The following is a 27,690-nucleotide window of genomic DNA, read 5'->3' on the forward strand; positions in this document are numbered from 1 at the left end:
AAGAGAAACTGGTCAGATGATTCAGATGCTTTCAACAGGACAGCCCTAAACATGCAGCCAGAGCTACAATGGATTGGTTCAATCAAAGCAAATTCATGTATTAGCATGGCCCAGTCAAAGTCCAGGTATAAATCCAGTTGAGAATCCGTGGCAAGACTAAAAAAATCTCAGTAGATGCTCTCCATTCAATCTGGTTGAACTCAAGTTGCTTAAAGAAAAAAGGGCAAATATTTCTGTCTTTAGTTATGCAAAATGGTTTTAAGTTACTCTGAGTTCCCTATCGGAATATTTTCCCACCAACTACATTGACCACATTTCCCTAAATGTCCTGTAAAAATAACATCTTACTGTCCCAGATTCAAGTTTACATTAAAATTAACCTTTTTTTTTCATATGGTCCAGATTCCTCCAACACTTCAAAAAACAGCATAATTAAGTCAAGATACCAAGTTCTGTAAAATACACTGACATATTTCCCATTGTTGCCTACTGGCTTGCTATACCAGAAAGAAACACGTTCATTTCTTTTTTCTTTTTCAAAATCGGTGCTGAATTACTTACCATGTATTGGTTTTGCCCTCATTGAGAAAATTAAAACACAATCATGCTAAATTAAATTTTTCTTCTCTACATCAGCAAGAATCCTCTGCCTTCAGAAAATGTTTCAAGAATCTTTATGAACATCAAGTTTTTGAATTGTGATCATCTTGCAGCTGTAACCATAGCAATGTGGGTTCTAGAAAGCACTGAATGAGGAAGCTGCAGAGATCATGAGATTTTGAAAAATCATGTTTGATTTTACCGAAGAAAAGGACGACGAGACAGACCAATGAGGCTCTGAACACAAGTGTAGCAAAAATGATTCTTTAATATGGAACAACATCAGAGCTCAGCTCCAAGGCTCCGTCCACCCAGCACACTGTGTAACACTGATGAGTGGAGGAGAGCGAGAACAGAAAAACAACAACGAAAAAAAACCCAGTAAGATCACAGTCCGCTCGGCCCAAAAAACAGGAGAGGCTGAAAAAAATAAACATGGAACGCAAAACCAAAGTGCTACTGAGCTCCGCCCTGAGACGCCCTCCCTCCCTTTGCTGGGCGCGGCTGCAGAGGCGCGGCTGCAGAGACGCGGCTCCCCGCTGCCTCCCAGGGCTCTCCCGACCCCGTCCCGCTGTCTCGCCCTTCTGTTCCGAACCAGGGCCGACCAGAGAGGAGGTGGGTTGGAAGGAGCAGAGAGCCACGCGCGGCGGTGTGGCGGTTCTGCGGCCCTCAGAGGGACGTGAACAAGGCGTCTCGGTTATTATCATGGCTCCAGTGAGAGACGTCTGCAGTTCGGTCCTTCTCTTTGGCTCCCAGTGAGATCCAATCATCTTTAAGTAGCTGTTCGGTTCAGGTTCAAATGGAATGTTTGAAGTTTTCGTTTAAGGAGAATGAGACGAGAACAGGAGAGGGAGGGCGTCTGCCGGGGCAAACCCAGTAAGAACCCTTTACTATACCAGTACGGGGACATCAACAGAAGTACTACACAGATATGTACAGAGCAACCAAGCAGCACACTGGAATACCAAGTAATAAAAGTGGTGCAGGAAAAGGGAGGGTTTCCACAAATGTACACATCCCAGTATCTTTAATATGTGTGGTTGGTCCGATCTTTAAGGCGTTTTTTTTTCCTCTCGCTCTTGCTACAAACAGGCAGCAGTGAAGCCGCCACAACATCAACTCTCACATCTGTGCTTGACTTAATATGGCTGCTTTGTGTTGCTGCATGCTGAGCTCATACCGTTCCCTCTCCTCTGAGTTTGAAGTTATGAGGCTTGACTTGGGATGAGGAACATGGATCTCCTCTCTTATTTTGGTGTGTGTGTGTGTGTGTGTGTGTGTGTGTGTGTGTGTGTGTGTTTATTCTCTGGTCCACAGAGCTCTATAGAAAAAGTAACGTGGAGGGTGACAAATGGGAGATCCTAATGGACAAAGAATCCAGGATAGATGATGGGGGATGGAATGGATTACCAGGAAATTAGACTCTGGTGGTGTGCGCATTATCATCTGAATGGGATAGTAAATGAACAATCGAGCAGAGGAAGTGGAAATCTATACTTAGCGGAGGATTAAAACTAAGCGGTGTAATGAAGAAACAGAGCAGATGTGAGGGGGGGAAGAGAAAGGAGGAGGGCATCAGCTAGCCTCAGCAAACACAATCATCCTGCATCTTAGCGAGCAATCTGCGTAAGAGAAAAAGAGGGCGGAGGGAGGCACTGCACAAAGAGCACTAAGCACTACGATGGACGGACACACACCTAAAAACACGCACAACTGCACAGGGTTCCAGTCTGCGTTCCACTGCACTCTCCTGGCTGCCAGAACCTTGCTGTGTCTTGTCAAAAAAAAAAAAAAAAAAAAGCGAAACAAATGGACAAAAAAGAGATCCCACTGGCTACAATAAAAAAAGAAAGCAGAAACTTAGAATATAAAAAAGAGCCAGTGGCATCAGGTCTTACAGAAAGCAATTTTTTTTTCTCAGTAACTGGCTTTTGAACAGCTCTACGCTTTTTCTTTTAGTCTACCAAGTATATACTATTAACCTTACCAGGCAGCTAAAATCTATACAGTACTGTCATGGTTTGTATATTTATAGATATTTGTACACTATACAAAGTTGGGGAAAAAAAATACATAAATAAATACATGGAATCAGATTGTACACATCACAATTGTGTGTTTAAAGTTAGAGCACTCTTTGTTGAAGAGGTGGGCCAAGGCAAGTGGAAAAAGGAGTTAAAAGCCCAACCAAAAAGCAGGAGTGTTACCCTTGACATCCCTCAATGCAAAAATAAAACCCCTCTCAGTTTAGATTCAGTAGGTCAGTTAAGAGTATTGCTTATTACCTCCCTGATTTAAAAAACCTCTGTATAAATGGCAGGATTTCGACGCCGCTCGGCCTGCATCTCATTCACAATCAGCAACAGATCGAGTTTGGAGGGGAAAGTAGCTGGGCTTTATTTTTGGTCAGCATGTGGAGCTTCAGCGTCCTTGTGGGACTCCCTCGGAGGGATGGTGTTACAGATGAAGGTAGAACTGTATCCACTGTCTTTCCTGGAGACAGCTGCCGGCAGTATCCGCTAAACCATGTCAGGTCAGAGACGCTCCTGAAAGAAACCTGAAACTGATGAGCTCCGCCGCTGCACCGTGTGGATGCCGGGCCTGAAACATGAGGGCGGGCACAGCATATGAAAAACCAGACGAAGTAGGATTTATGGCACTTGACCACAATCCTGTTTTTACCAATGTTTTGCAAAGCCATAGCATGCTTTGAACACAAATAAAAGTGCATTTTAATTCCTCATTTATTACAAAGAGGATAAATTGCAGCGATGCACCGAGAAATCATCTATTGGCCAGAATAAACATTTCACACTTGCCCAGCTCTTAACGGTGACTGATTGGCTTAAAAATCCAATCTTTTTTAGGCTCAGAAAACACGAGCGCCAACATGTCACACTGACAAAAACTCTCTTTGGTTTGGAAGTTGTTACTGAGCAAAGTTAGCCGTTTTCAATATAGATGAGACATTTAAAGATGAAGTCACAGGAGACACCAACATTTTGAAAGCAAGGCTGAATGCATTGCAGCAAAATAGCTCTGTTTTAATTCGGTTCTGTCTGTCGGGGAACATGCTGGATTGGTAGTCTTCACAGTTTTTGCTCAGTCTTCAGGGAGCACACATGATAACCGTTGCTCATAGTTTGCGAAGCTAAGTGAGCTAACCTTACTAAATGTGCTAAGCTCAAAGTGCAAAGATCTTTTAACATGTTTCCGAAATCTTGTTAAACTGCAGACATATGCGACACCGACTGCTCTCTCTCACACACAGTGTGACATCACCTTATCTTCTAACTAATTAATGATCAATCGGCACAGAAAAGCTCCGTCAGCATTCCCTGAAGTTACAACTAATACATGATTTAACATCTAACAGTGTTTTTGCAGACGAGTCCTGGAGAAAATAAAGGAATATGTTGTGATATGGCACAGCTAAAATCTGTTTTGAAGAGGATCGATGGTGCAAGTATTATTTGAGTTTTTTTGTTTTTTTTTCCCATCACAATATGGCAGTTTATAGTTCGGCTGTCTCTCTAATCCTGAACTGTTCTTGCTGGCGTTTGAGAGCTCTTGCAAATAGTTCACAGAGCAACAGACAAGCCGGTTATTTGGCAAGTTCACATCAGCCCAGTTGGGAATTAAAACATGCATGCAAATTACCCTTGTTGCTGTAGGATGATGGAAGCCATGTCCATCCTTATGTATGGCTTCCTACACATCAATAATGACTCCAAATTCGATGAGCAAGGCATCATGGGTGTCAGGACAGGGTCAATCCCTTCTAACACAATGGCATTTCAGTAAATCCCAGAGCCTGTAAGCTGATGGGGGGGGGGGATGTGATGCCAAGCGACTGGGTTGGAGTGACTCAACATGGAGGTGTGTGTTGTTCTCACACACCGCAAAGCATGTTGTAAGAATGCAATGATGCTTCATGGCTACAATTTGTGTCGCTTTGAGTTACCTGGGTGAATTCGGGGACTTGTGGCAGTGTTGCTACAAAGAACCTGGGATGTGTCGGGTACCACTCCTTCCCCGTCGCTTGTCTTGCCTTGACCTCACGACGCCCCCAACAAAAATACAGCAGACATCAAAAGCCCTTGTTCAAGAAGGGCAGGTATAATCAGCTTCATCATCATCATCAACATCACCATTGTTATTCATGTGTATCGTTGTTTTCTTCATCGCCTCGAGTGACAAACGAAAACTCGGAGTACAATAAATGTTAATTTTCACCAACAATATTTACATGAAGTTTTTTAAAAAACAAACAAACAAAAATAAAGTAATTATTCTTCACAATGCTCCGTAAAGAAACAAAAACACAAGAACACCAAGCACACACATACGTACACACTAACCAACAGTCAAATGTGAACAGAAAGTAAATTATTACTTGTTATTGTTTTTCATATTCGTGTAGTTACTATTCATACAACCCTGAATGGAAGGAGTCACACTGGTTTTCACCAGATGCTTAAAACAATTGAAAGGGTGAGTCGGAGGGAGAGGAGAGGTCCGTCGGTGCAGGGCAGGACGAACGCGCAGACAAACAAACAGCGAAGGTGAGCCAGGTGACTCCTGAACTTACTCAGGCGTCGCAACATGATTCAGCAGAATAAAGCAGCGAAGATGTTCCTCCAGGATGGGATTACCGCAGCCTCACTTTAATCCACACACACACCTACACACACACACACACACAGACATTAAGGTCTCCAAGAGAAAGAACACCCCTAATTTAATTTAGCAAAGACTACAGCAGAGCAGGCACCTTTCCAATAGAGTGAGTCACTGATGCTTAACTTAAGAAATCCATCAAGGAAAACTACGATGGAATATTAAGGGAAGGAGGAATGAGACAAGGACAAATGCCATCATAAATCTCAAGGGAACATAAGGAACAGGTAGGACCTCTTCAGTTGTGAGAGGTTTAAACTAATTATATAACTTTAGTAAATGTAAATCAATTTTTAAAAATGCATGGACATGTACAAAATAAGCTGTCAAGATATTAAACCACAGGGGTGAGTTCTATACTCTAGTGCACAAAGTCCAGTCTTAAAAGAATGACTAAAATTCAACTCGGCCAACAAGGATTTATTTCATTTTAAGAAAGACATAAACGTGTCTGTCAGGATCATCTTTGGGGAACTATGATTGTCTGTGCCAAAGTTCAGATAGAGAGCAAGATTTTTCTGCAACAAACTCTCCAGGTTGACCTGCCATGAAACAAAAGATGAATGTGAGGTAAAGTGCCTCAGGCTAACTGTTGAGCATGGCAGATTTGTGATGGCGGGGGCCTGTTTGTCTTCAAAAACCCACGTGGAACTGCTCGACATAGCAGAACATTTAAAAGTTAAGTTTGGTGGGTTCTGCCAGAAATCTGAAAATGGGTGTTAATTTGGTCTTATGATAGAATAATGATTTCAAATACAATAAGCGTCGTCATTCCAGTCCCCAAGCCCAAGTGATGAACCAAATCTAGAGAGATTATGTAGGTTAAAAGAGAGGACATAAAACAATTAGATTTTAAAAAGAGAGCTTATTTTTTTTACACTTAGCAAATGTTCTGAAATTAAATGTTAGATTTATCACTATTTTTCAACCAGAGGAGTAAAAGATGAATCTATTTAAAAGATTTTACACATCATGACTACAAATTCCAATACAGGTCTGGGGATGGTTTTAGATAGAAAAAGTCTATTTATCGCAGAAAAAGGACATGCAACTTACAGCAATATGCAGCAAAGTTGTGGGCAGAATTCAACTTTTTTTTTACTCAGGCCCACACCAGCACCTGTTCATTGGTTCTGCCAGGAATTGAATATAATGATGAGAGACAGCACTGAGGCAGAACAAACACACCAACTGGACCCCGTGTCTGGAGGAGGGGGGGGACTCTTGACTGGGAACATCTGTAATCCTGTCTTGGTATATTCATGAGCCCTGGCTTGCTGAAGGTCACTCCTGACATTGTTGGTGCCAAGAAAGCGCAACACATTTAGAGGTGCGAAAGAGGTGGCAGCGCAATTAAAAAGTGGTGTTTGGGAGCTAATGTCTCCATATGTTTAGATTTAAACTTTCCATCCATTTTAGTGTTTTGGTTGTTGAGCTGATAGCAGAAAATATAAAGATAAATTAGGGGATTCTTACTGTTTTACGGATAGAAGGTTTCTGAAGGATTTTACACTCTGTTGTCAAATGAAATATACCGCGAGGGAAGCGGCTTTATAGCAAACACACAGCATTTTCCCCACAATTTTCCAGAGTCAAACATTTAAGAGTAGTTACAACTGAGAGCATCAATGCTTCTTCTATTTTAACCACTAAAGGAAACTTAGCTGTATCTCATTTTGTACAAGTAATCCTTATAAATATCCAGGTCTGAGATCACTGTTACGCTTCCTAAAAAAAAAAAAAATAATAATAATAATAATAAGCAACAGTTTCTTTATATGCTATAACGATACCATGAATCAGAAATGTGAAGGATCAGTTTGTGTTCAAAAAAGAAAAGTTATGTAATTTCCAGATATGTTATTTATGCAACCTACCAACAGTGACCAAAGTGGCAGAGTAGAATATTTATCATTCAGTAGTTTTTATTCAGGAGGTCATCTGGATTAAAAAGCAGAGCTTTGACGTCTAAAAGTCCAAACGTCTTCTCAGCAGACTATTTTCAAGGATGAGTGGCTTCACAATCTGCCTCATGTTATAAAAATAACAGCGTATCTCCAAGCTCACAGGGTGACTGAGGACTACTTTATAAAGCCTGGTAGCTCAGCCTTCTGAACCAAATGTAACTCACTTAAAGGGAAATAGCTGAGAAACTGTGTTGACTTAATAGGTCCAGAAAGTGTTTTCACACCTTCAGGAGTGATTACACCGATTAGTTTCTGTATTTACCTGACAAGCCAGGTGGAGCAGCGGTTTGCACTGACAGACAACTGGAAAAAGGGACTGCTGGTCACCTGGGGGCCTTTCTGTATGATGTCCACAAGCATCCATTGTTAGGCATTGGCTGTCCTTGTGTTAGCCTTGCGATGGACTTGGCACCTGTTCAGGGTGTTCTCACTCCCCTGCCTAATTCTAGCTGGGAAAAGCTCCAATATCAGCAACGATAAAGCTGACCAAGCTAACGAATGGGTGACAAGACTTTTACTTGCACGCATGTTAGTTATAAAAGCGCTCCATGCTTCTTTTTTCTTAGCCAGAGTTATTTTTGCAAATAGTGAGCCCCCCCTCCACCCCCAAGGTCCAAGGAAGCAGATATTGCTCCTTTCTGACCACCTAATGGGAGAGTAATGTGCTGTGACACTGCAGGCACTGGCTGTCAAAACAGTGAGCCCTGTTCCATGGATGGCCAATTGTTCTGAAGGGCACTGGACTGGATCAGTGCATCACAGCAGCCAGCACTGAGGCTCACATGAAAGACAGTGCCCAGAACATACTCGGCACACCGCATGCTGTCCAGAAAAGCTTACCGACACTCATGAGGAGGAGTTATACGGCGCTGGCCAGTTTACAGCTGCACAGTTGTATGCTGACACCATCTTTAGCGTGAATCAAAAGAGATTAAAAAAAAAAGGCAGTGTTGGCAGAAGCTGTGCTATGTATGGACTCGCTTATTAGGCAGTCTTTATACAATGGGTTTCAAATTAAGTGATTCAGGTCAGCAACGGCGGATAAAAGTCAGAAGAATCTCAGTGTAGAGAGTCAAGAAGAGATTTGAGAAGGAATTAAGCTAAATACTCGTTAGACCGGTGCGTAACTGTAAGTCCAAGAGATGTGGGGCTTCAGCTTCTTGGACATTTTACACCCACAAAAATCAGACTGCTGTGCTTTTTTGTCATCTAAATATCTTTAATCCAGTTGCTCATCTCCAAAACAAACTAATCTAGAGACATCACTATAGACACAGTTAAAAAGAAAAACAAGTTTCCTGTACATTTGGATGCAGTATTAATGCTACTAGCTAACATCCTTCCCCATAGGCAACAAAGAAGATGTGCGGCTGGGAAAAAAAAAAACTATATTCTAATATCTGCATTACATCTTGAATAGTAAACATAATTCAAGAGAATTAGCATAAACCATTAAGCAATCAAGCACTTGGTTACCGTGGAAACTGAACACAAGGTGGTGGGAAGCCATTGCTAATGAAGTAAACACAGATAGGGAGTCCTCCTACTGTTTGGGCATCAAGAAATGCAGTAAATGCTTCTCTCTTTACAGCTGCTGTTTGAGCTCCGAGTCTCTAAAGGAAGATGAAACTTTATCAATATTCTCAAACAGCAAAAAGACAATTTTATTGCATTACATATTCCTAGTTTAAAAATAAAGACCAAATTTGTTTTTAATTTTTAAAGTAATGGAAAGAAATAAAAAAAATAAAAAATACACAACCGAACCAACTCCCTCACTATTTGTCCCTTCTCAAGTGTTTACACTTGAGAAGGGACAAATTAGCATAGCAGCACAAACCATCATTAGCATAGCAGCACAGTCAGCAGATACAGGAAATTAGAACAGTAACTGCATAAAAACTGCATCAACTTTAATAGTTGTTAAATTACTGTTCTAATGTATGATGTGGGTATATTTCAAAGTTTATGAGATATATATAATAATAGATCATTCATATATGCAGACAGACAACTTCCAGGAAAGAAGATTTTAAATATTAAAGCAATAGCATCATCTTTTAATATTGTTACATACATATGCTCAAAAAATAGTATTTATATAGAATTAGTTTTGGATTTGCTTACAGACTTACTATTAGCAGTTAAGCCTACATTTAATGGCAAAGGGTTTCCTAGTTTTCTATGTTGATTTGGAGAAAGGTTAATGAAAATTGTTTTGTAGCCTGTAAACATGGAAACAAAAGGGGTAACAGCTGTGCTTGCAAATCAGAAGTGAAGAATTTAAATGTTTTCTGATTTACCATTTCCCAACAGCCAAATAACCGCTATAGCTTTCTAAATTGAAATGTTCCTTTATTTGGTATAGATATAGCTGATTGTTAATAATCAGGGGAATTAAAACTTTCAAAATATTCTACCTTCCCCATAACTGTTATGATGTAAAGTTTAAAGCATTTCATTTTTTTGTCCTCAAGAACATAGAAAAAAATAAGTTTTTCTCTTATTTATAATAGATTGTCACAAGACGACTGGATTGTTTTGGCTTCTGTATTGTACACTTCTGTGTGGTTTATTAAAGTCACCCTTTTTATGGTACACTTTGTGACATCTGTATGAAAATATGATCAATAAATAAATCTTGAATTTACTTATTTATGACCTTAAGAACAAAACTTTGAAACATAATGTAATCTTATATTTTACCCCAGTGAAACATTGATGTACTTCACTATTTGACACTTTGACATGCATAGGTATTGTACAGTAATATATAATGATATGAGTCTTCTTAAGTAGGTTTTCTTACTTCAGTGAGCTTTATATAACTCAATACAAGTCATTTCTGGTACATACTTTTGGTCTAGAAAGCTATTATATTGTACTGGAAATTTAAACTATGTTTAAATAGATGTATTCGCATTAAAGTACATTTGGCATTGCATTTTAATTAATTGAAAAGCACAGCATTGATAATTCAGCTAAATATTTTAGCTACTTCCTGAATAAAGTGCCATGGCGTAGAAAGATTGGAGAGTGCTATAGGGAAACCCTGGGACAGAAATAGGCGTAAAACTTTACAAGAGTGTATTAAAGGTGAACTGCAAACAACTGGGACAAACGGCAAACTAAGAAAGAGCAGAGGTATCTATGAGCATCTAAGTAAGTTTTATTGTTGCTGCTTTATGACAGCTTTATTTCCACAGGTGTGAGTTGAATGTTTCTGACAAACCGGGCAACTATTACTGCATTAGATAACCTCTAATCCACTCCTGCAGTATCTCACAGAGGCAGACAAGTCAATCATCTGAAATCGCACACGCTGTCCGTCATTTGTAATTCCCATGAGGTGCAACTAAAATTCAGAACGTGGCTAAGAACTACCTTTTCCTGTCAGTATATATACTTATACATACATATATATACATATAAACTATTTTTTCTTGGACTCATTCAGAATAACAATGTGCAGCTCTGAGCTCTGACAAGCTTGATGTTAATCGACACATTGTGTAATAGCACTGTTGTGCTGGCCAGTCTCCATGAGACAAGCAAACGTGCCTTGAATCTCCATCCCAGCCTGACATTTCAAACATCAGTGGACTCCCACCAGGAGTCCTGCAGTTTCCTTCCAAATACACACACAAGCACACATAAGCACTCTCATATTTAGAAAAAAAAAAAACACATAAAAAAGACCAAGAAGAGGAGGATGAGAGCCCTGCATCCTCTGTGTCCTCTGCTTCAACTCCAGACCCTGAAAACACCGAGCAAACGTCGCCTCTCCCCCCGACTGCAGCCAACCCTTCCAGATTCTCCTCCCTTGATTTTCACCACAGCTATAATCATCACCATCATCATCAAAAACTATAATCATCATCATTATTTTTATTACATTTTCAAAAAAGTGCAAAATGAACTTCCCCGTGCCCTCGTTCAGAAGGCAGGGCAGTAGAGGATGGGGAAACGATGGCAGTAAGAAGAGCAAGAAGAGCGCGAGAGAAGAAAGAGAAAAGAGAAGAAGATTTCTGTAAAGTTCGAAGTGCGTTGCTCCTGTAAATGCACACTCAAGTGGCAGAAGGCATACATTAACACAGCAGTCTAACTATACAGTCCAACCTGCTGGAGGTGGACACCCACCAGCGTGACAGAAGAGCACAGGGCGAAGACAAGTGTGTGCACACAGCTGAATCCATGTGCACAAACTTTGCTTTCAGCCTCGATTTTCCTGTTAACATTGGAAGATTTCAATTGGTTTCCTCGGTTTGTTGATGCATGAAAAGTGACATCCTGGGATCTCATCTTCTTTTTTCTCTCTCCGTGTCTTTTTTTTTTCTTCTTCTTTCTGGAAAAATCGGGACGAATCCATGTCACAAGTTTGTGTCCCATCTTTTCCCAGCTTTGGAAAGTTTAGTTGCTTTATTTTATTTATTTTTTTTTTTTATTTTTTTTTAATCTCTATTTTTGTTGGAGCTACAGCACAGCACCCACAGCACACAGACGACAAGGAAGGCTCCAGAAAGAGGGTTGTTGTGAGAGGAGTGGTGAGGCAAAGTAAGTCACTAATATTGTGCCAGAAGGAAGAGAAGAGGGGCAAAAGAGAGTACAGAGAGGAGAATAGAAGGAAGAGAAGAGACAACAGTGTGAACAAATCCGTCCTGAGTTCAGCTTGTTTCATCACAAACCTATTATCGATCACTTTCAAAGACTTCAGCTGAACATTAAACCATTCTTGAGTGAAGGAGAAAAGGTTTGCAATGAGAAAAAAATTTAAAACACTTGAGACAGATAACGAGAACAGTAGGGCCAATGAAAAGACTAATGAAACGGGGAAACAGGTGACAGAATATGGCTAAGATATAGTTAGCTAGTGTTCATAGGTGAAACCCTGCCAGCCTACATAGCTAAATTATATCTTCATAAGATGAGTACAGGTGTATCGTAACGTCACAGAAATGTTAATTAATTAGTAGAATTAATAATTAATAGAGATTCACTACAAACATCATATATTTGGAGCGTTTATGTCTCTTAATTTTGATTGTTACCTATTAACAACTAATGAAAACCCAAATTTCTGTTTCTCAGATAAATAGAATATAGCAGCAGACAGAGACTGACATTCTGTACAAAGGTGGCAAACCACAAGTGTGTGCTTCTGATTGAAAAGTTGAGTGGAAGGAAAAACAGTGGCTGAAAAATCTGGCACAGGCAACAGGGATAACTGAAGCCTGGAGAGGATTCTAGCTCATTTATGATTTTTGGTGAGAATCACAAGGGACTGACTGTGGCTGGAGTCAGAGCTTTAAGAGTCACTGCACACAGTCATTTCCAGAATATATTCTGCAACTGTTACCTTCCTTTTGTTAAGACACTCCTGAATGCAAGACACTGGCAAATACTTCTTAAAAAGGACATGTCCCAAGTCCTCTTTCCATTAGAAAAGAACATTTTATTTTTCATTGGTAAATCAAGGTCCCAGAGTCTGGAGATAAAGGGAAGAGGCACAGATTTCAAGCTGGTTGAGGTTGTTCTATTGTATTTTATAAAGTCCAGCGTTAGCAGAGACGTTTACCAAAAAGGTTTTAGAGCATTCCATGTTTCACTCTGCTGACAAGGTTTATAGAAGAGCAGATTTTATTTTTCCAGCAGAATATGGCAAAAGTGCAAACTCTCCTGGTATAAATCTCAAACAGTGCCGAGGCTCTAGAGCCAACAGTGAGGATGAACTGAAGGCTGGCGCACACATCTGCAGAGCCACAGGCTGGTGGCCCCGGTCAATTATTGAGTACATAGTACATGTTGTAGCACCACAATGCTGTATTAATTATTTTCATTGGTCTTTTGTAATAACCGACTTCTACGAGAAACTGAATTTGGGGTTCATATTAGCTGCACATCGCAGTCATCAAAATTAACAGACATAAAGACTGGAAATATATAATACTCTAGGTTTACCCACTTGGTATGCAGTGAGTTTCACTTTTTGAGCTGAACCACTAAATTAACATTACGATGATATTGTAAATTATTGACATCCGCCTGTATGTTCATACAGTGCCTTCTGTATTATATTGTGTAACTGTACTATTTATACAACAAGATTAAATGAGCTCAAATTATTATGATTCTCTAAGATACCAACTTGTTTAACTGGTCAGGGACTGCAGCGACAAATAAACGGATCGTTAGACCTCCATGGGCTGATTGCATAAGGACAGAAAGACAGACATACAGACAGTCAGAAACAGGGGGACTATTGGCAAAGTGGCGACACAGAAAAAAAAAAACATACAACAGCACAAAGGGCGAGAAATTCAGAGAGAAGTGGAAGAGGAAATTGAGATTCTAAAAGAAAATAGAGAAGAGTTTAAAGGTTTAAGAGAGCAGATGGCTAATTGTACCCGTGTTTCGCAGCCTGGCAGCAAGTCAGTCTTGTGCATAAGGACGGGAGCGGGAGTAGGGGAGAGAAAAGAGGGGTAGGAAATAGGAGACGGGAAGTGGCCATGGAGGAAGCTGGGTGGTGCGATCAGGCCTTAAGAGCGTGCCACTGGGCGACGTTAGTGCGCGGCCGAGCGAGCATGTCCTTCCAATGCTTTACTTCTGCTGGCCCGCTCTTCCACGATAGGTAGATCTGAGAGTGGGGAAAGAAACAAACATGCACTCTTCATGAAAATTTGTAAACTACTGAGGACATAAAAAGCCATTGTATGGCCCATCTCTTCCAAGTTGATATGTTTTCACGTGTATCATGATGGTAAACGGTGTTTGGTATCAGTTATTTCGGAAGAGCAGCAATAAGTCAAAAAGCAGTGATGAGGTGAAGCAGTAATAGCTGTCCTTGTTCACTCACAGGCTGTATTACTAAAGTGATATTAATGCCATTGTTGCCTAAATTAATGAAGCTAGAGGTTGAAATGGTCAGTATTCAAACAAAGGAGAGAGTTATAGCTTTTACTTTAAATGTTCTGTAAGTTTCATGTCTCTTGAAGCTTAATGTTAACTCATACACATAGGAGGAGGCGGCTGGTTGGTGTTGTTCAAATTGCTTGGTTGTCATGACAAAACCTTATTTGTTCAAGTTCACAACGGGTGACATTCGCCTAACACGGAGCAAAATTGAACCATTAACAGCAGCAGAAGGCCCCATCTAGTGACTTAAGGTAATTTTAACGTCAACTGGATGTCTGAGCTTGTAAGTGTGGCTTGTCTAAGGAAGAAAAAGTTTCTTCCTTAGACTTCTTCCTTTCCTGCTTGCAGAAATTTGACCCCTCCTGCACAGGCGATTGATGATTTGCAGAAAGTACAATCCAAAGTATTCATCTTTCTATAACCAAGCTTTTATAATAAGCAGAACTGCGTCTATCCAGAGACTTTGACTGAAAAGCCAACTTACTGCAACAAATCAGATTTTATTGAATTCAACTAAGCTTTGCTAAATCCAGCAGGCATTTTGAAAGAAAGTGACCCAAATCCTGTTGTTAGACCAGGATTTGGTCTAACAACAGGACAATTTGAGCAAACATGCAAAATCTATTTCAAGTTTTGGAACTACACTGAATAATATTTCTTTCCTACAGAAAAAAAAAATGAAAATAAGTCATTCTACTTCATTTGATTTTAATTTGCTTTTATGTTCTTCGCCCACAAGTACTGTTGACTCTACGATTCTACAACACACCGAGCTAACCCATGACACCTATCTAAAAATCTCTGCAGACTCCCCGCAGATGCTTATGTCATAAATTACCTTGCCAATAACATCGTTGCGGCTAAGCCTGTCCTTGTCCATGACGGTGATGATGATGGTAGTCTCCCTCAGCACATGGGCAGGGACATCAAAGGGGAAAGACTCGTTGAAAACTGGATTCAGACAGCGCTTTATCACCGGCGTCTTCTTCTTCTCCACACGCTTGTCCTTGTGCATGAGCCACACCTTTACATAAGGGTCTGCAGAAAGGACGCAAAAGAGCAGAAGTTTACGCAAGGGTAACTAAGAAAATGCCTATGGATGTTTTTTTTCTCTCTCTTTTTTTTACTTTCAGGGTCAGCTTTGCAATTACCCTCTTGATTGTTATGGACAGGAAAGGCAGCAGGGAAGCAGAGACCTCGATTGAGCTCAAGGTCAACCTATTCCCTGAGCTAGCAAACATACAAATGAGGAAGTATTTATGGAAATGGGGCTTGGGATTCGTACAGCAAATTCTGGAGCAATTTTATATCTGGTAATAGTAACTGCAGGAAACTCTAATTTTACCAAAAAAAAAAAAAAAGTACAGAAAGCATGTCACAGCAGGACTGGATACTTTTTTTTAAACCAGAAGAGACCACAGTGCGCTGATACACATTTAGCTTTGAGGTTCAAGATCCTCTTAAATATACAGGCAGATAGAGGTCAACAGATATGTTTGACGTAATGTCACCTTGCTGCTGTGACTATGAACAGAGGACACTAACCAGAGTACAAAAGTATTTAAACACCTTGACTGTTTCCACATTTTGTCACATTACAACCTTCTGTGCATTTTATTCGAATTTTACATGACAGACCAACACAAAGCAAGAAATTATGAAGACGTAAAGAAAGGAATTATAGACTTTTGTCAAATAAAAGTCTGTAAATTTACAAAGGCAGAAAGAGCTGCAGCTCACTGATCATTCTCTACTGGGCAAACAGTAAAGACTAACGCTCACTTCATCTGTCACTTAATGTGAAAACATTGATGCACACCAAAAGTACTTTCTTTGATTTGAACAATTCTGTAGAAGCTGCTGTCACTGCAATATGACAAAAAAAAAAAAAAAGTGTAAAGAAATTTTTAGCAAAGTACTCATCCTTCTGTGTTGACCGGTCAGTAAGTACCGTGTACTTCAAATTCAAATTAAAACCTCAAAACTTTGAAAGTCAAGGCAAAGGCGCCAAACTGGGAAAAACACAGATTTGAGACCGAGACAAACACAGCAAAGACTTTACCCGAGGTGCCCCCGATGTCCATGGCTTTAAGATGGCGAGCTTTGATGATGTTCACAGTGATGGTGTTGGCAGTGGGATTATAGCAGAGAGACACCAGCAGGTCGCCTCGTCTCCCCTGCAAAAACGAACCCACACAAAAAAACAAAATAAAAAAAAACAATGGAGTGTGAATCATCCGGTCTAAGATCAGATTTCATCAGGGGATATCAAACTCCAGATTACTCACTGCCTCGTTGTGCAATGTTACATCACTGCCCTTTCTGCTCTAACTCCATGTGCCAAATACAGATGGTCCAGTGACCGGGCTGGCTTAGCTATGATCATTGCTCACCCAAAAGTCACATCAGACATGATGAAAGCTGAGACCAAACGTGTCACACTTGCTTTAACAAATTACACCGGGATTAAAAGTGCGCATCAGCCGTAGCTCTAACGGCCCCTCTTACACTGCCATCACTGCAGGGCTTAAGCTCCTTCCAGAAGGTCTTCAACTGGCCCAGTTCCACCTTGTTCAGGGGGATTGACACCTCTCCGATGGGGTCGTTCCTGCTGAAGCGGTCGTAGTCCAACACCTGGAGGTAGAGAGTGCGTTCTCTCACCTTCTCGTAAGGGAAGCCTAAAGCAGACACAGGAAGCAGATAACACTGTGGGCGGAGAGGCATAGCTAAGTGGCAGATTGCGAAAAGCATGTTCCTGACAGTACAGAGGGAACAGTAATGTGCAACATGCTTCCACGGAAGAATATGACAAAAATGCCAACGTGTGGAGCAAAAGCTGTACTTCTTGTCACAAAACTAATCGCGTACAAGCTTAAAGGGCTGTGGGTTTGGGAAAGGTTTAAGAATATTCCACCCTAGTTTTCCTACTTTGTCGTTTCACACTCAGCCAATCTCAAAAGTCACAAAAAAAAACCTGTTCCTTACAAGAAGAAAAAAATAAAAAACTTTTGTCTTTGCCGATGACAAACAGCCTCTGCAGCTTACAAGATGATGATGATTATTACAGCAAGACAGAATATCGGTCTGCTGTTTCTAGGCTGGAGGTCTAATCAATAAAAAACTTGCTCTAATTTCACACTTTGGTATTGAGTTTTCACACAACTAAAACAAAGCTCCTTTTCAATGGAGAAACAGGTCTTTTTGAAATCTGCCAAGCTTGCTGCAAATGAGCTTTATCTCTGTATCACTTGATGGAAAAAAAAGCAAAGAAACCAGTTTCATGGTCTGAAAACTGCAGTGTCTTAACAGGTGGAAAATTAACACAATATTTACATTTCTATTCACAATGCCTAATAAACCAGCTTCTTGGTTATACATTCAGACTGTTTGAAATATACAGGATTGTGGTTGCTATTGCCTATCGTGCAAGAAAAACAAAAGAAGTACATTTTTAATACAACTGTGACAGATTCACCCAAAAAGTTCCTCTCAAACAACAACTATTGCAGTTTCTAAAATAACTAAAATTGATTAGTTTTATATATATATATATATATATATATATATATATATATATATATATATAAAACATTTTCTATAAACATGAATTCGTTATTAGTTTTATGTTGTCGTTTGATACTGAGGTTATAATAAAGTATTTATGTTTCTGCCATCCCCCCCCCCAATACACAAACACTGAGAGGTAAAATCAGTATTAACAGCAAAAATAATTCTCATTTCAAAACTTTATGCTCAAACAATCCACTTACTCTACAAAATCACTTCATTTATCTTTGTAATTTTAAGGTCTTTGATGGTTTAATCAGGTCGGAAACTGTCAGCGAAATAAAATGTTGCAGATGAAATTACCTGAGATAAAAGAGCAGAAAATTGAGGGGAAAAAAAATCTAATAAAAACTCAATGTAGGGTGTAAAATTACCCAAAATTAAGATGAATATATTTTTTACATTTCAACAGTGACTCAGTCTAATCACAAAAGTGTGATTTGATCCATCCCATTGTGCTTGTATAATTATAAAAGAAATCTCAAAAATCAAATATTTAACTTCTCACACAGTCAAATGATTGGTGAGCCTTATTACTTTTAAACAAACTTGCATAGCTATTTAATGGGAAACTATAAGTCTGAAAAAAAATCACAAACATTTCTAACTCGATGTACATCCCACAGAGTTCAGCTAAATTCATCTTTTAAAAAATGGAAGGAGTTTGGGACTTGTCTAAATCTATTTAGAGCTGGCTGTCCTTACAAAGTGAGTGACCGGGAAAAGAAGACTGGTTCGAGAAGCCATCGAGACGGCTACGTCTAATCTGAGGGAGTTAAAGGTTCCAGTGCTCAGAGAGAAGAGACTGTGCTTTAAGAAATGTTTTCCATGGTTTCTTACAAATCAAAACTGCATCGCAGAATGTCAAAGAATGTCAAATATGAAAAAAAAAAAAAACAGTTCAAAAGACCGTACAAATCTAGTCTGGAATTCAGCCAAAGGCACAAGGGATAATCTGAGAAAAAATGTAAGTTCATGTGATCCGAGTTTATAACCAAACTAGAAAAACGACCTCAAGTATGATGCAAAAGTTCACAAAAAGATGGTTCTAAGAAAGCAAAGTTAATGTTAAGGAGCGGCCAAGTCAAAGCCCAGATATCAGTCTACTCAGGAATTTGTTAGCAAAACATGAAAAGAGCCATTTTACAATCTGACAGTGTTTGAGCTGCAAGAATGGAAAAAGAAGTTATAGCTTGATGGCGACAAATTCACATAGCCACAGTACTGATTATAACCAAAGGAGCATCTTCAATAAGATTTAATTTGAAGGGGTGTGCATAAGACTGACATAATACTGTCATAAGCATGACATGATACCTTTTAAGAACGTGAAGGAGTCTTTATGACTGGCTATGAAGGCTGTGTTGAAGCATCATTCTGTAAATAATGACACTTTTAATGCAAGGTTGACACTTTTAATGGACTTTTAATGCAAGTTTTAGTACAGCTTTGCATTAAAAGTGTCATTATTTACCAAATGATACTTCATGACAACAGTAAAAGATTAACAAAGACTCCTTTATGTAATAACAGGTGTTATATCATATTTATGACTGTCACATCAGTCTTACGCACACCCCTTCAAATAAAGTATTACTGCATTTTCTAACTGGAAAGGGTTGAAAATGTATGCATTAACTTTACCTTATAAGGAATATTTTTATTAAATTTACTTTTTTATTTATTTTTTTTTAATCAGATTTTACTTATATTTTACAGATTTATTTTTGTGCAATTGAGACCCTAAAAACATGCAAAATGTGAATTTTATGCAACACTTCCCCTTTAGGATTTACATTTAAACCAAGAGAAAAAGAATCCAATGGGATTAATTACATTTCAGGTCTTTAAAAGGTGGAAATATGACAAACCCTCAAAGAGGAAGGTTTCATTCCAGTGGGGGTTGAGGTTCTTCCTCTTGACCTTGGTTTCCAACTTGTGCTTCTTGTCAGGCAGCAGGTAGATTTTGACGAAAGGGTCTGAGGTGCCGGAGAAATCCTTGGCTGGCAGGTCCTGGCCCTTGAGAACTTTGACGGTGAGGGTTGTGTTCTGGAAGCTGTAGCCTATGCTGAACTGGATTCGACCGAGTTTTTCACTGACGGGCCCTTCGCCGTCATCATCCTCTGAACCTGGGGACAACTGCAAAGGTCACAAAAGACAAAGCAACGAACGTAAACCGTCACGTGTCCGGCAAGAGCCACACAAGGTACAAGTCAGACCTAAAGGCGCCGACTTTCTGCATCACCCGGACCTCGACAGAGAACAGCCGTGAGGGGGAACGATTTCAGAGTCACATTTTGATCATGGCGCGCTCGAGCAGCTGCTCAGAAACAGAGATTGGTGCAATGTTAAGAAGACTCTGAGAGTTTAATTTCCTTACTAATGTTCTTAAGAGGCAGGAGGTGCTCAGATTAAAGATACGGAGCTTTAGACTACCCGCGACTACCCTCTCACAGCCACTCTGACTGTTTTATCATTGCTCTGCACTAAAAGGCAGATATCTGATAAAAGCCAGAGAGAGAGGGGGGAAGAGAGAGAGCAAGAGAGAAACAGAAAGAGGAGGAAGGAAGCTTTCAGCAAGACGTAAACCTTCCCTACAGTAACATATTCGTCCCACAGTTGTCGTCTACTTTTTTTTTTCTTGACACATAAAAAAACAATCGGGATACAAGTTTACATACATTACGTGGAGGTAAGCAGCATGCACTACAGTAGACCTTTATGTGAAAGAACTCAGGTGCTGTTTGGCATGCAAAGTGTTGCTCAGAGAATTACCTGAAGTACTACTTTTTGAAGCTTTCATCCAAAACTGAAATGACAAAGGCTCACTTCTGATTCATCAATACGGGTTTCAGAAAGACGGAGAATTTCAACTCTAATTTGTCAAACAGTATGAGTCACCTTGGATGACTTGGCTTGCTTGATTGCCACTGTGGGAACGGCTGGTGTGTTATTTTCTTCTATTATGACTCGCTCATTACCATCCACAGCTTTAGATCAACTTGCCTTATAAACTTACAATGACTTTGCAGCACAACTCCTGCTGGTGGCAAGAATTACCTCAGAACAATGTGATTTTATTTACTCGTCTTGACAAATATGACTTAGCTGAAGTGCTTTCCATGTCTCAGAACAAATCAAATAAGATCTCAGCAGGATTTCCAAAGCTTTGGCTTGCAGAGTCCAACTTTCAAAATACAAAGTTATCTTTTTTGCCTGCCCTTTTGCTTAAACTACAGCTAATAGGCTACATATTTTTAAATTTCTAAAATTATATCTGCCTGGAAGCAAATACAAAATTAGCAATACAATTTAAATATTGCCTTTATGTATTGTATAAGTCATACAGACAATACAATTTAGCCCTTTAAACTTTATCAAAATCGTCTTCCAGAAGGATAGTTTGACAAATGTTCTCCTGACAATGCTCTAATGTTCATACTGTAACTTATTTAGAGAAAAGGTCATTTAGGACTAACTGCAAAAAAAAACTAGCAAAGGGGAACAAGGTATTTGGGGGTATGCACTTGATAAAGGAGGCTCAAATGCAACCTGCACATGTGCATAAAAACACCATAAAGACACCTGTGGCCTTTGCCTCAGAGACTTAATAGTTTTACAAATCAACAACACTTAATTTGTAAAAACAAAAAAACTTATGACCCATAACAACTAAATTTGAAGAAAGAAAATTTTTAAAATTGGATTAAAAAAATTTAAAATTTTTTTAATCCACGGAATAATTGTCAGAAAGAAAACCTGTCAGATCTACAACACTGTTGGAATTTATGGGTTTTATAAGAAAATTGAGTTGAGTGTCATCTGAATAAAACTGTTGACATACGCCATAAAACAGACTAGTTGTGTTGTGCCACAGTGGTTATAGATTTTGCAAAACCTTGGCTTGTTCCACCTTGTGCATCCTCAAAGGCTTTGCAACTAATTTCTTTATTTACACCAAAGTTAAGATGGTGCTTAAAAAAGGTGTTTAAATGTAAACGGTTCACAGAAATCCAATGTGTAACAAGTAGCAAAATGTTGATCCCTTTTTGGGCAAAAATACCCCAAAAAACATTGATTTAGAAGTCATTTCACTGTGTATTAGAGACACCAGTGATTTAGTTGAAAACAGCATGACTCAGAACTTAATAACGCTAAAGGTTAGTTACTGCAAAACACTCGAGCTTATCTGTGTTTTAAAGGTTTTTGTGACACTGGTGGTATTTATACAACAGTAGATGTTCAAGAGGAATGCCAGAAACAGAAGGGGAAGACATGCAGCAAATGGTCCAGGGCCAGGAATCGAACCGAGGACTGCAGCCTCTTTGTTGTGCCGTAGAACCTTCTGTTTTTGTGTTTAGTATTTCTGCAATAAAAACTTTTTTTTTTCTCATTCAATCTAACCATTAGCCAGAAATGAACATGTCGACATGTGAACACATGTTCATTTGAACATGTGTTCAAATGAACGTGTGTCATGAATTAAATTACTTAAATCAACATTTTAGTCACATTAATTACTGAAATGTGTATGGAAAAAGATTTAAAAGGGGTTATCATGTTTTATTCCAGGCACATAGTGCCATTTTATTACACAATCAAGTAATTATGCAGTACATCTTTAAAAAAAAAATTGGGCCTCAGTCTCTTTAAGAGGCGCCTGCTCTTTCCAAAACTCCACTTTCAGCACATCACCATAGCAATGTCCATTCATTATACCAACTACAACCATTCTTAGGAGCTTTGGACTGACACTGAGACTCACAGTTACCTCAGAAGTTTGCAAGCTGCTGCTGCTGCCACTAGTCTGGAGGAGTTTGCAGCTCTGAGGCGAATGTTTGTGGAAATGGGCAGCACTTTGTAGAGCAGGAGTTCAGACACCACTGAATAGTTGTCATGTGAGAGTCATGGATTTCTCAAACATGGATGAAAGAATCAAAGCAACACTCCAGGATAGGATTTTGATGAGGGAATAATATAATATCATATAAAGCTAAAAAAAAAAAGATGATTTTAAATAATATTGCCCCCCTCTGTTTAAACAGTACACTAGTAATAATGAGTAATCACATATGGCTGGTTCACAGAAATTGCTTTTAGCCGCATATTTTGAGTGGAAAACCAAGACCTGAGGCAGAAGGGAAGAAAGGAAGGAAGCGAGGGAGGATGCCAGGTGGACTCATCTTACCATCACCATGTCTCCAGTGAGCGAGTTGGCCAGGTCAGTTACAGAAGAGTGCCCGTCGGCATCAGGAGGGTGACCCTTGGGGCTGTTTGCTGGCTTGTTGCCCCTGCAAGCAAAAAAATCAGGTTGACAAACGTAAAACAGCTCAAACATTAATGAGCAGTTTACTCATCTACAGAAAGCGTTTGAGCCCACAGGGAGTCCAGCCTCCACCTGTTTAGCAGCAAACCGCCTCTCCAAAATGATCCGTTCAGTCCCAGTTTTACTATGGATTGATGTCACTTCATAGGTTTTTTCTTTTTTTAACAGCTATTGCTAACAAAAGCCAAATAAAATCTGCCTTGTATTCCACAGATTAATAATGGGCACAAGACCTGAGAGGTGTAACTCATAGGAAATTTAAGTACATCTTCAAAAAGAACGTTACCTCCACTAGCAAAATAATAAGCACATTTTTAGACAAAAACACAAAGTCAATAAACTTAAAATAATAGAAACCAAATTATGTCCCCAAATCCTTTGAGAGTTTATGATACACACATATAATGACATAAATATAAATATATAAAAACCGCAGACAAACACATATAGCAACATACAGAGGACAGACGTTGCATGTTTAAATTTCTGTGTTGCATCGACAAACAGTTGGTTTTACAGAAATAATAAAAGAAGAGACATGAGATCTTCACTGGCATGGCTGGCACTAAGATACAAATGTTAATAGATGTTACATTTAATTCCCTTCCACACACGCTTGGAGAAAAAAGCTCTAAGTTCATACATCATGAAAATAGGAGTCACAAAGAGAAAAACCAAATTAGAATAATAAGACAAAAAAGCATGAGACAGGACAGAAATGAATAGAGGATAATACAAAGGATCTTGTTGATGGACACCTAAGACAGCACTCCATTTAAATGACTGGTCAAGGCACATGAAGAAGTCGAACACTGAAAAACAGTTAAGAGACAAACAAGCAAGGACAGAAAGATGGCGAAAGAGAAAAAAAATGAGCAGACGGATAGAAGATTCACAAATTACAAAGAGACACAAATAATAAAGACTTTAGACAGAAAAGACCAAAAAAAAGGAGAGAAATACACAAGCAAGCTGATTGTTTAGAAATCTGTTTTAGTAGAGATAGCAAGTATAACCAGCATGAACAGTATGAAAACAAAAACCAAAGAGAGTGAGATCATAACAAACACCAGCACGTTAGAGAGGAAAAACAGAGCTGCAAGAAAAGATAGGAAGGAAGGAAAGCCTGCAAACACAAGATAGGCTTAGTTTTGTCAGTCTGATAAGAATCAAAGAATAAAAGACAAAAAATTAAAATAAAACACAGAGCTACAGACAATATCTTTAAGAGAAGACAAAGGAGCAAACATGCTAAAAGGAGAGAGAGAGAGCACAAAGAAAAAAGAAAAAGACAATAAATACAATTGATCATCAGGATAAAGTGAACAAGAAACATCTTTTTTGATGCGGAGAGTTTAAAATAACTTATAAATGAGATATAGAAAGAGAAATAAGGTGATATACCATTCAAAACTATAACTTCACTAAAACCATGAAAGGGGACAAAAAATAAGAACATAGGAAGAGCACATTTAGAGTGTTACAAAAGAGGACATCAAAAATTCAGCATCTACAGATGATACAAGTTGTTTTTAAACCAGCCTGATTTTCCAGCATTTTAGCAACACTCTAAAAGTGTGGAGTGGGAACACGGGGCCAAAGCACAAACCGGCATTGGCTACATGTGCATATTTCATATATGCAAGTAGTTGTCACTCAGAGCGAGTGAAGGCAATGCCCTGGACAGGCCATAAAACAAGGAGCCCATAAAACGTCTGTCTGTCTGGCCAGCATTCTCTATCGAGCTTTTCGCCGAGAGGAAGTGCGCGCTCTTTGTTGGTTGCGCTAAAAAAACCTCCAAATTTGGATGAGAATCGATGTTGAATGCAATAATGTGTGCATTTTTGCAAAGGACAAAGACAGAACTGACTGAAGGAAAGTATACTGACAAATAGACAGACAGAAAAGGCAAGCAAACAAGACAAGGAAACACTTCAACCAGCAGGGGGGGGCGGGAGGGAAAAAAGGTAGGGAAGTTACCATTTCATGAAGGACAGGGGTTGTTCTTTAGTGATTGGTGTTAGTAGGAGAAGCTCTTAAAAGTACACACCCCAGTTAAAGTGCAGAGCTTTTGTGAGGTAAAAAAAATTAGGCCAAGAAAAAAAAAAACAAAACTTTTTCCACATTTATTGTGACATTTATTCTGTGCTATTCAACTGAAAAGCAACAACAACATAAAAAAAAACTGATAGAATGAATAAAAAAGGTAGAACAACATGATTGAATAACTGCACTCTTCACATTTTCAGGCTCCCTCTGATTTAATTTCAATCAGTGTTCTTTGGTATGTGTTGATTAGCATGTCGTGACTTTGTCAAGATAAGGTTCTCCGAATCTCTCAGATTGTGGGGGTGCTGACGGTCTTCAACCTTACCTGGGTGATCCCACAGATTTTCTACCAATTTTATTTTATGAGCCAGTGAGGCCATTTCAAAACTTTCATTTACTTCCCATGAAGTCATTCCTAATTTGAGCTGGAAGTATGCTTGGAATATCAAGAAGTGTAATCACCTTCATCGTTCTAGCAAACAACTGAAGGCTGTGGATTATAACTCTCATTTAAAATAGATTGCGATATCAACTGTTTCCATCCAATGTCTTAAAATGTCAACTTTAGCTTAGTCTGTATCATATTCTTCACAAGCTTTTGGGAGATTTTACTCAGGCTTGGAAGCTTTTGGATGAAATCCCCACCAGACCCTCTGAAGTGACCCTCAAGGCCGATTCAAAGGATGCTCAGCAAAGGGCGGTGGGATGCTGGATCACACTGCCAGCATGAAACCCCAGGACAAAAGTAAGACTGAATTCTTCTGCTACAAGGGTGGGATTGTTCATCATACTGACCAGTGGCAGATTCAAGGTTGTGGAGAATTTAAAAGACGAGGAACCCACTGGGATGGATTGCAGCCTTATGTCATTTTTCCTCCTTTCAGAGTTAGAGACTTTTCCACATGCCAAGACTTTACAACCATTACAACCTGAATTTGTTGACTGCTAAAGTTTTTATTGTTCTAGGTCCCTTTAAACTGATCTAAGATGGAATAACACGATAGAATAGATCGTGATAGAATAAATTATGACTTTTAACAGAAGATGAAAACATGAAAAAATCAGAAAAAGATCAAATGTAACAGGAGAACATTATTCCTGGTTAATCAGAGTCGCTACAATTGATGGCAGGTATCAATGCAAAGAAATTAAGCAATAGTTTAAAGAAGTGCAGACTGCTACAACCCGCTTTCAGTTGAACAGTTCAGGATGCATATCAAATAAAAGTTGGAAAAGTTTTGGTTTAACTGCTCTCATCACAAAACCCTGGGATTTTAAAAAGAGTGTGCACACTTGAAATCCACTGTACTGTGTATTTGTTGCCAAGGGGTGTTTTTTTTTTTTGTTTCACTTTCTTGCACTACATCTAAACTAGAGTGAGAGAGGAGAGGGAGATGCTGGGTAAAGATATGACAGTCTACTCTACAGCGAGGAGAGACTGGTAGGGATTGAATTGAAGTAAAGCAGTGCACCTCCCGCCTCCTCCATCTCCCAAGTATCGACGGGAGACGAACGTCTTCAATTATTAACTCTCCCTCATGCTTCATTCAGAGTTTCAGTGCATTCTCAGGTAAGAGCCAGAGCAGCCAAAGGTGGTCCTGGGCTCTCTGCCTCCAGGCTGTTGAAACAAAGTGGCTGCGGCTGCAGTTCTCCAGGAGGAACTAAGTTTTCTTCTCCAGATTTGCACTCTGCATCAAAATGAAATCTGATTCCAATTTTTTTTTTTTTTTTTTTTAAGAAAGCAATATTAATTTTGGCAGATGGCAGAACAGCAACTGATATTTTGGTGCCAATGCTTTCTTTGTCACCCAACCCTTCAGGGGACTGCTATGGTAGATGTGGCTCTGGAAAGCCTGCAGTAGTCTACAGTGTCCAGTGGGAGGCAGAGTGGGTTCAGATCAGATTCTGCCACAGCTAAGACACAGAAAGTGGGCTGTTGGCATAGCAACGACTCTTGAAATATAGACCATATATATATATTTATATATATGGGGTTGGGAGGATGTTTGGGGTGCGTCTGACAAGAGGCTGTTGGGAGTGGACTCAAGGGTGTGTTTGAAAACGGGGGCGGTGGGCACAGGGACGGGTGGGTGCAACACACAAGCAAACACACTGAGAACAAAGAAGATAAGGTTTAGGATATATGACAGGTACGGGTGAGAGCCTCGCAGACACATATTCACGTGAACGGACATATGGAGGCAGGCAGGCATACTTTGGGTTTCACCGTCCTGTGATACTATCCTGTTTCGTTACCTGACCGAGGGCCAGCAGCTCGAAGAGAGGGGCAAGGGGGGCAAAGACACTCCACTTCTAGGCTGGAGAGAGACGCGAGAAAGAGAGCCCAACCCAGACCCTCCACCCCCCACTTTTTTCTTTTTTTTTTTTTCCAAACATTCAGTCTTCCACTCTTCTGCAAACACTCAAACAAACATGCTGAGACCATGGAGTGATGTATTTCAACATCAATGCTCAATTTCATTGCCACCCACTTGATCTATCATGCGTTGGGAGTGCAGCTCACTTCCAAGGATCGTAGTGAGAACTGCCGCACGTTGTTGGCTTACATAAGTCATCATCCACATGAAC

The 27,690-nt window shown here is 39.6% G+C and overlaps 1 protein-coding gene and 1 long non-coding RNA gene across 4 annotated transcripts; both read right to left on the bottom strand.

The window, feature by feature from the left end:
* Positions 1–1,660: 1,660 nt before the first annotated feature.
* On the bottom strand, positions 1,661–24,523 carry LOC107836752 (uncharacterized). 2 transcript variants are annotated; one of them, XR_001662701.1, is made up of 3 exons: positions 24,510–24,523; positions 23,219–23,220; positions 1,661–6,944 (listed from the first exon to the last, which is right to left on the bottom strand). It is a non-coding gene; the product is annotated as an uncharacterized LOC107836752 (long non-coding RNA). The 2 variants fall into 2 exon arrangements; XR_001662702.1 differs by lacking the exon at positions 23,219–23,220.
* Positions 11,568–23,210, bottom strand: LOC103141304 (synaptotagmin-7-like). Of its 2 annotated transcripts, XR_476566.2 has the most exons (7): positions 22,915–23,210; positions 19,598–19,865; positions 16,668–16,837; positions 16,222–16,336; positions 14,998–15,197; positions 13,652–13,881; positions 11,568–11,809 (listed from the first exon to the last, which is right to left on the bottom strand). XR_476566.2 is itself a non-coding variant. In XM_007556898.2 (6 exons), exons 1-6 carry the CDS (start codon positions 23,062–23,064, stop codon positions 13,777–13,779), a joined length of 1,008 nt encoding a protein of 335 aa, XP_007556960.1. In that variant the 5' UTR covers positions 23,065–23,210; the 3' UTR covers positions 11,568–13,776. The 2 variants fall into 2 exon arrangements, 1 of the variants encoding a protein (XP_007556960.1); XM_007556898.2 differs by having other exon boundaries at positions 11,568–13,881.
* Positions 24,524–27,690: the final 3,167 nt, after the last annotated feature.

The sequence above is a fragment of the Poecilia formosa genome, unplaced genomic scaffold, assembly GCF_000485575.1.
Source record: "Poecilia formosa unplaced genomic scaffold, Poecilia_formosa-5.1.2 Scaffold81, whole genome shotgun sequence".
Classification (NCBI taxonomy): Eukaryota; Metazoa; Chordata; class Actinopteri; order Cyprinodontiformes; family Poeciliidae; genus Poecilia; species Poecilia formosa.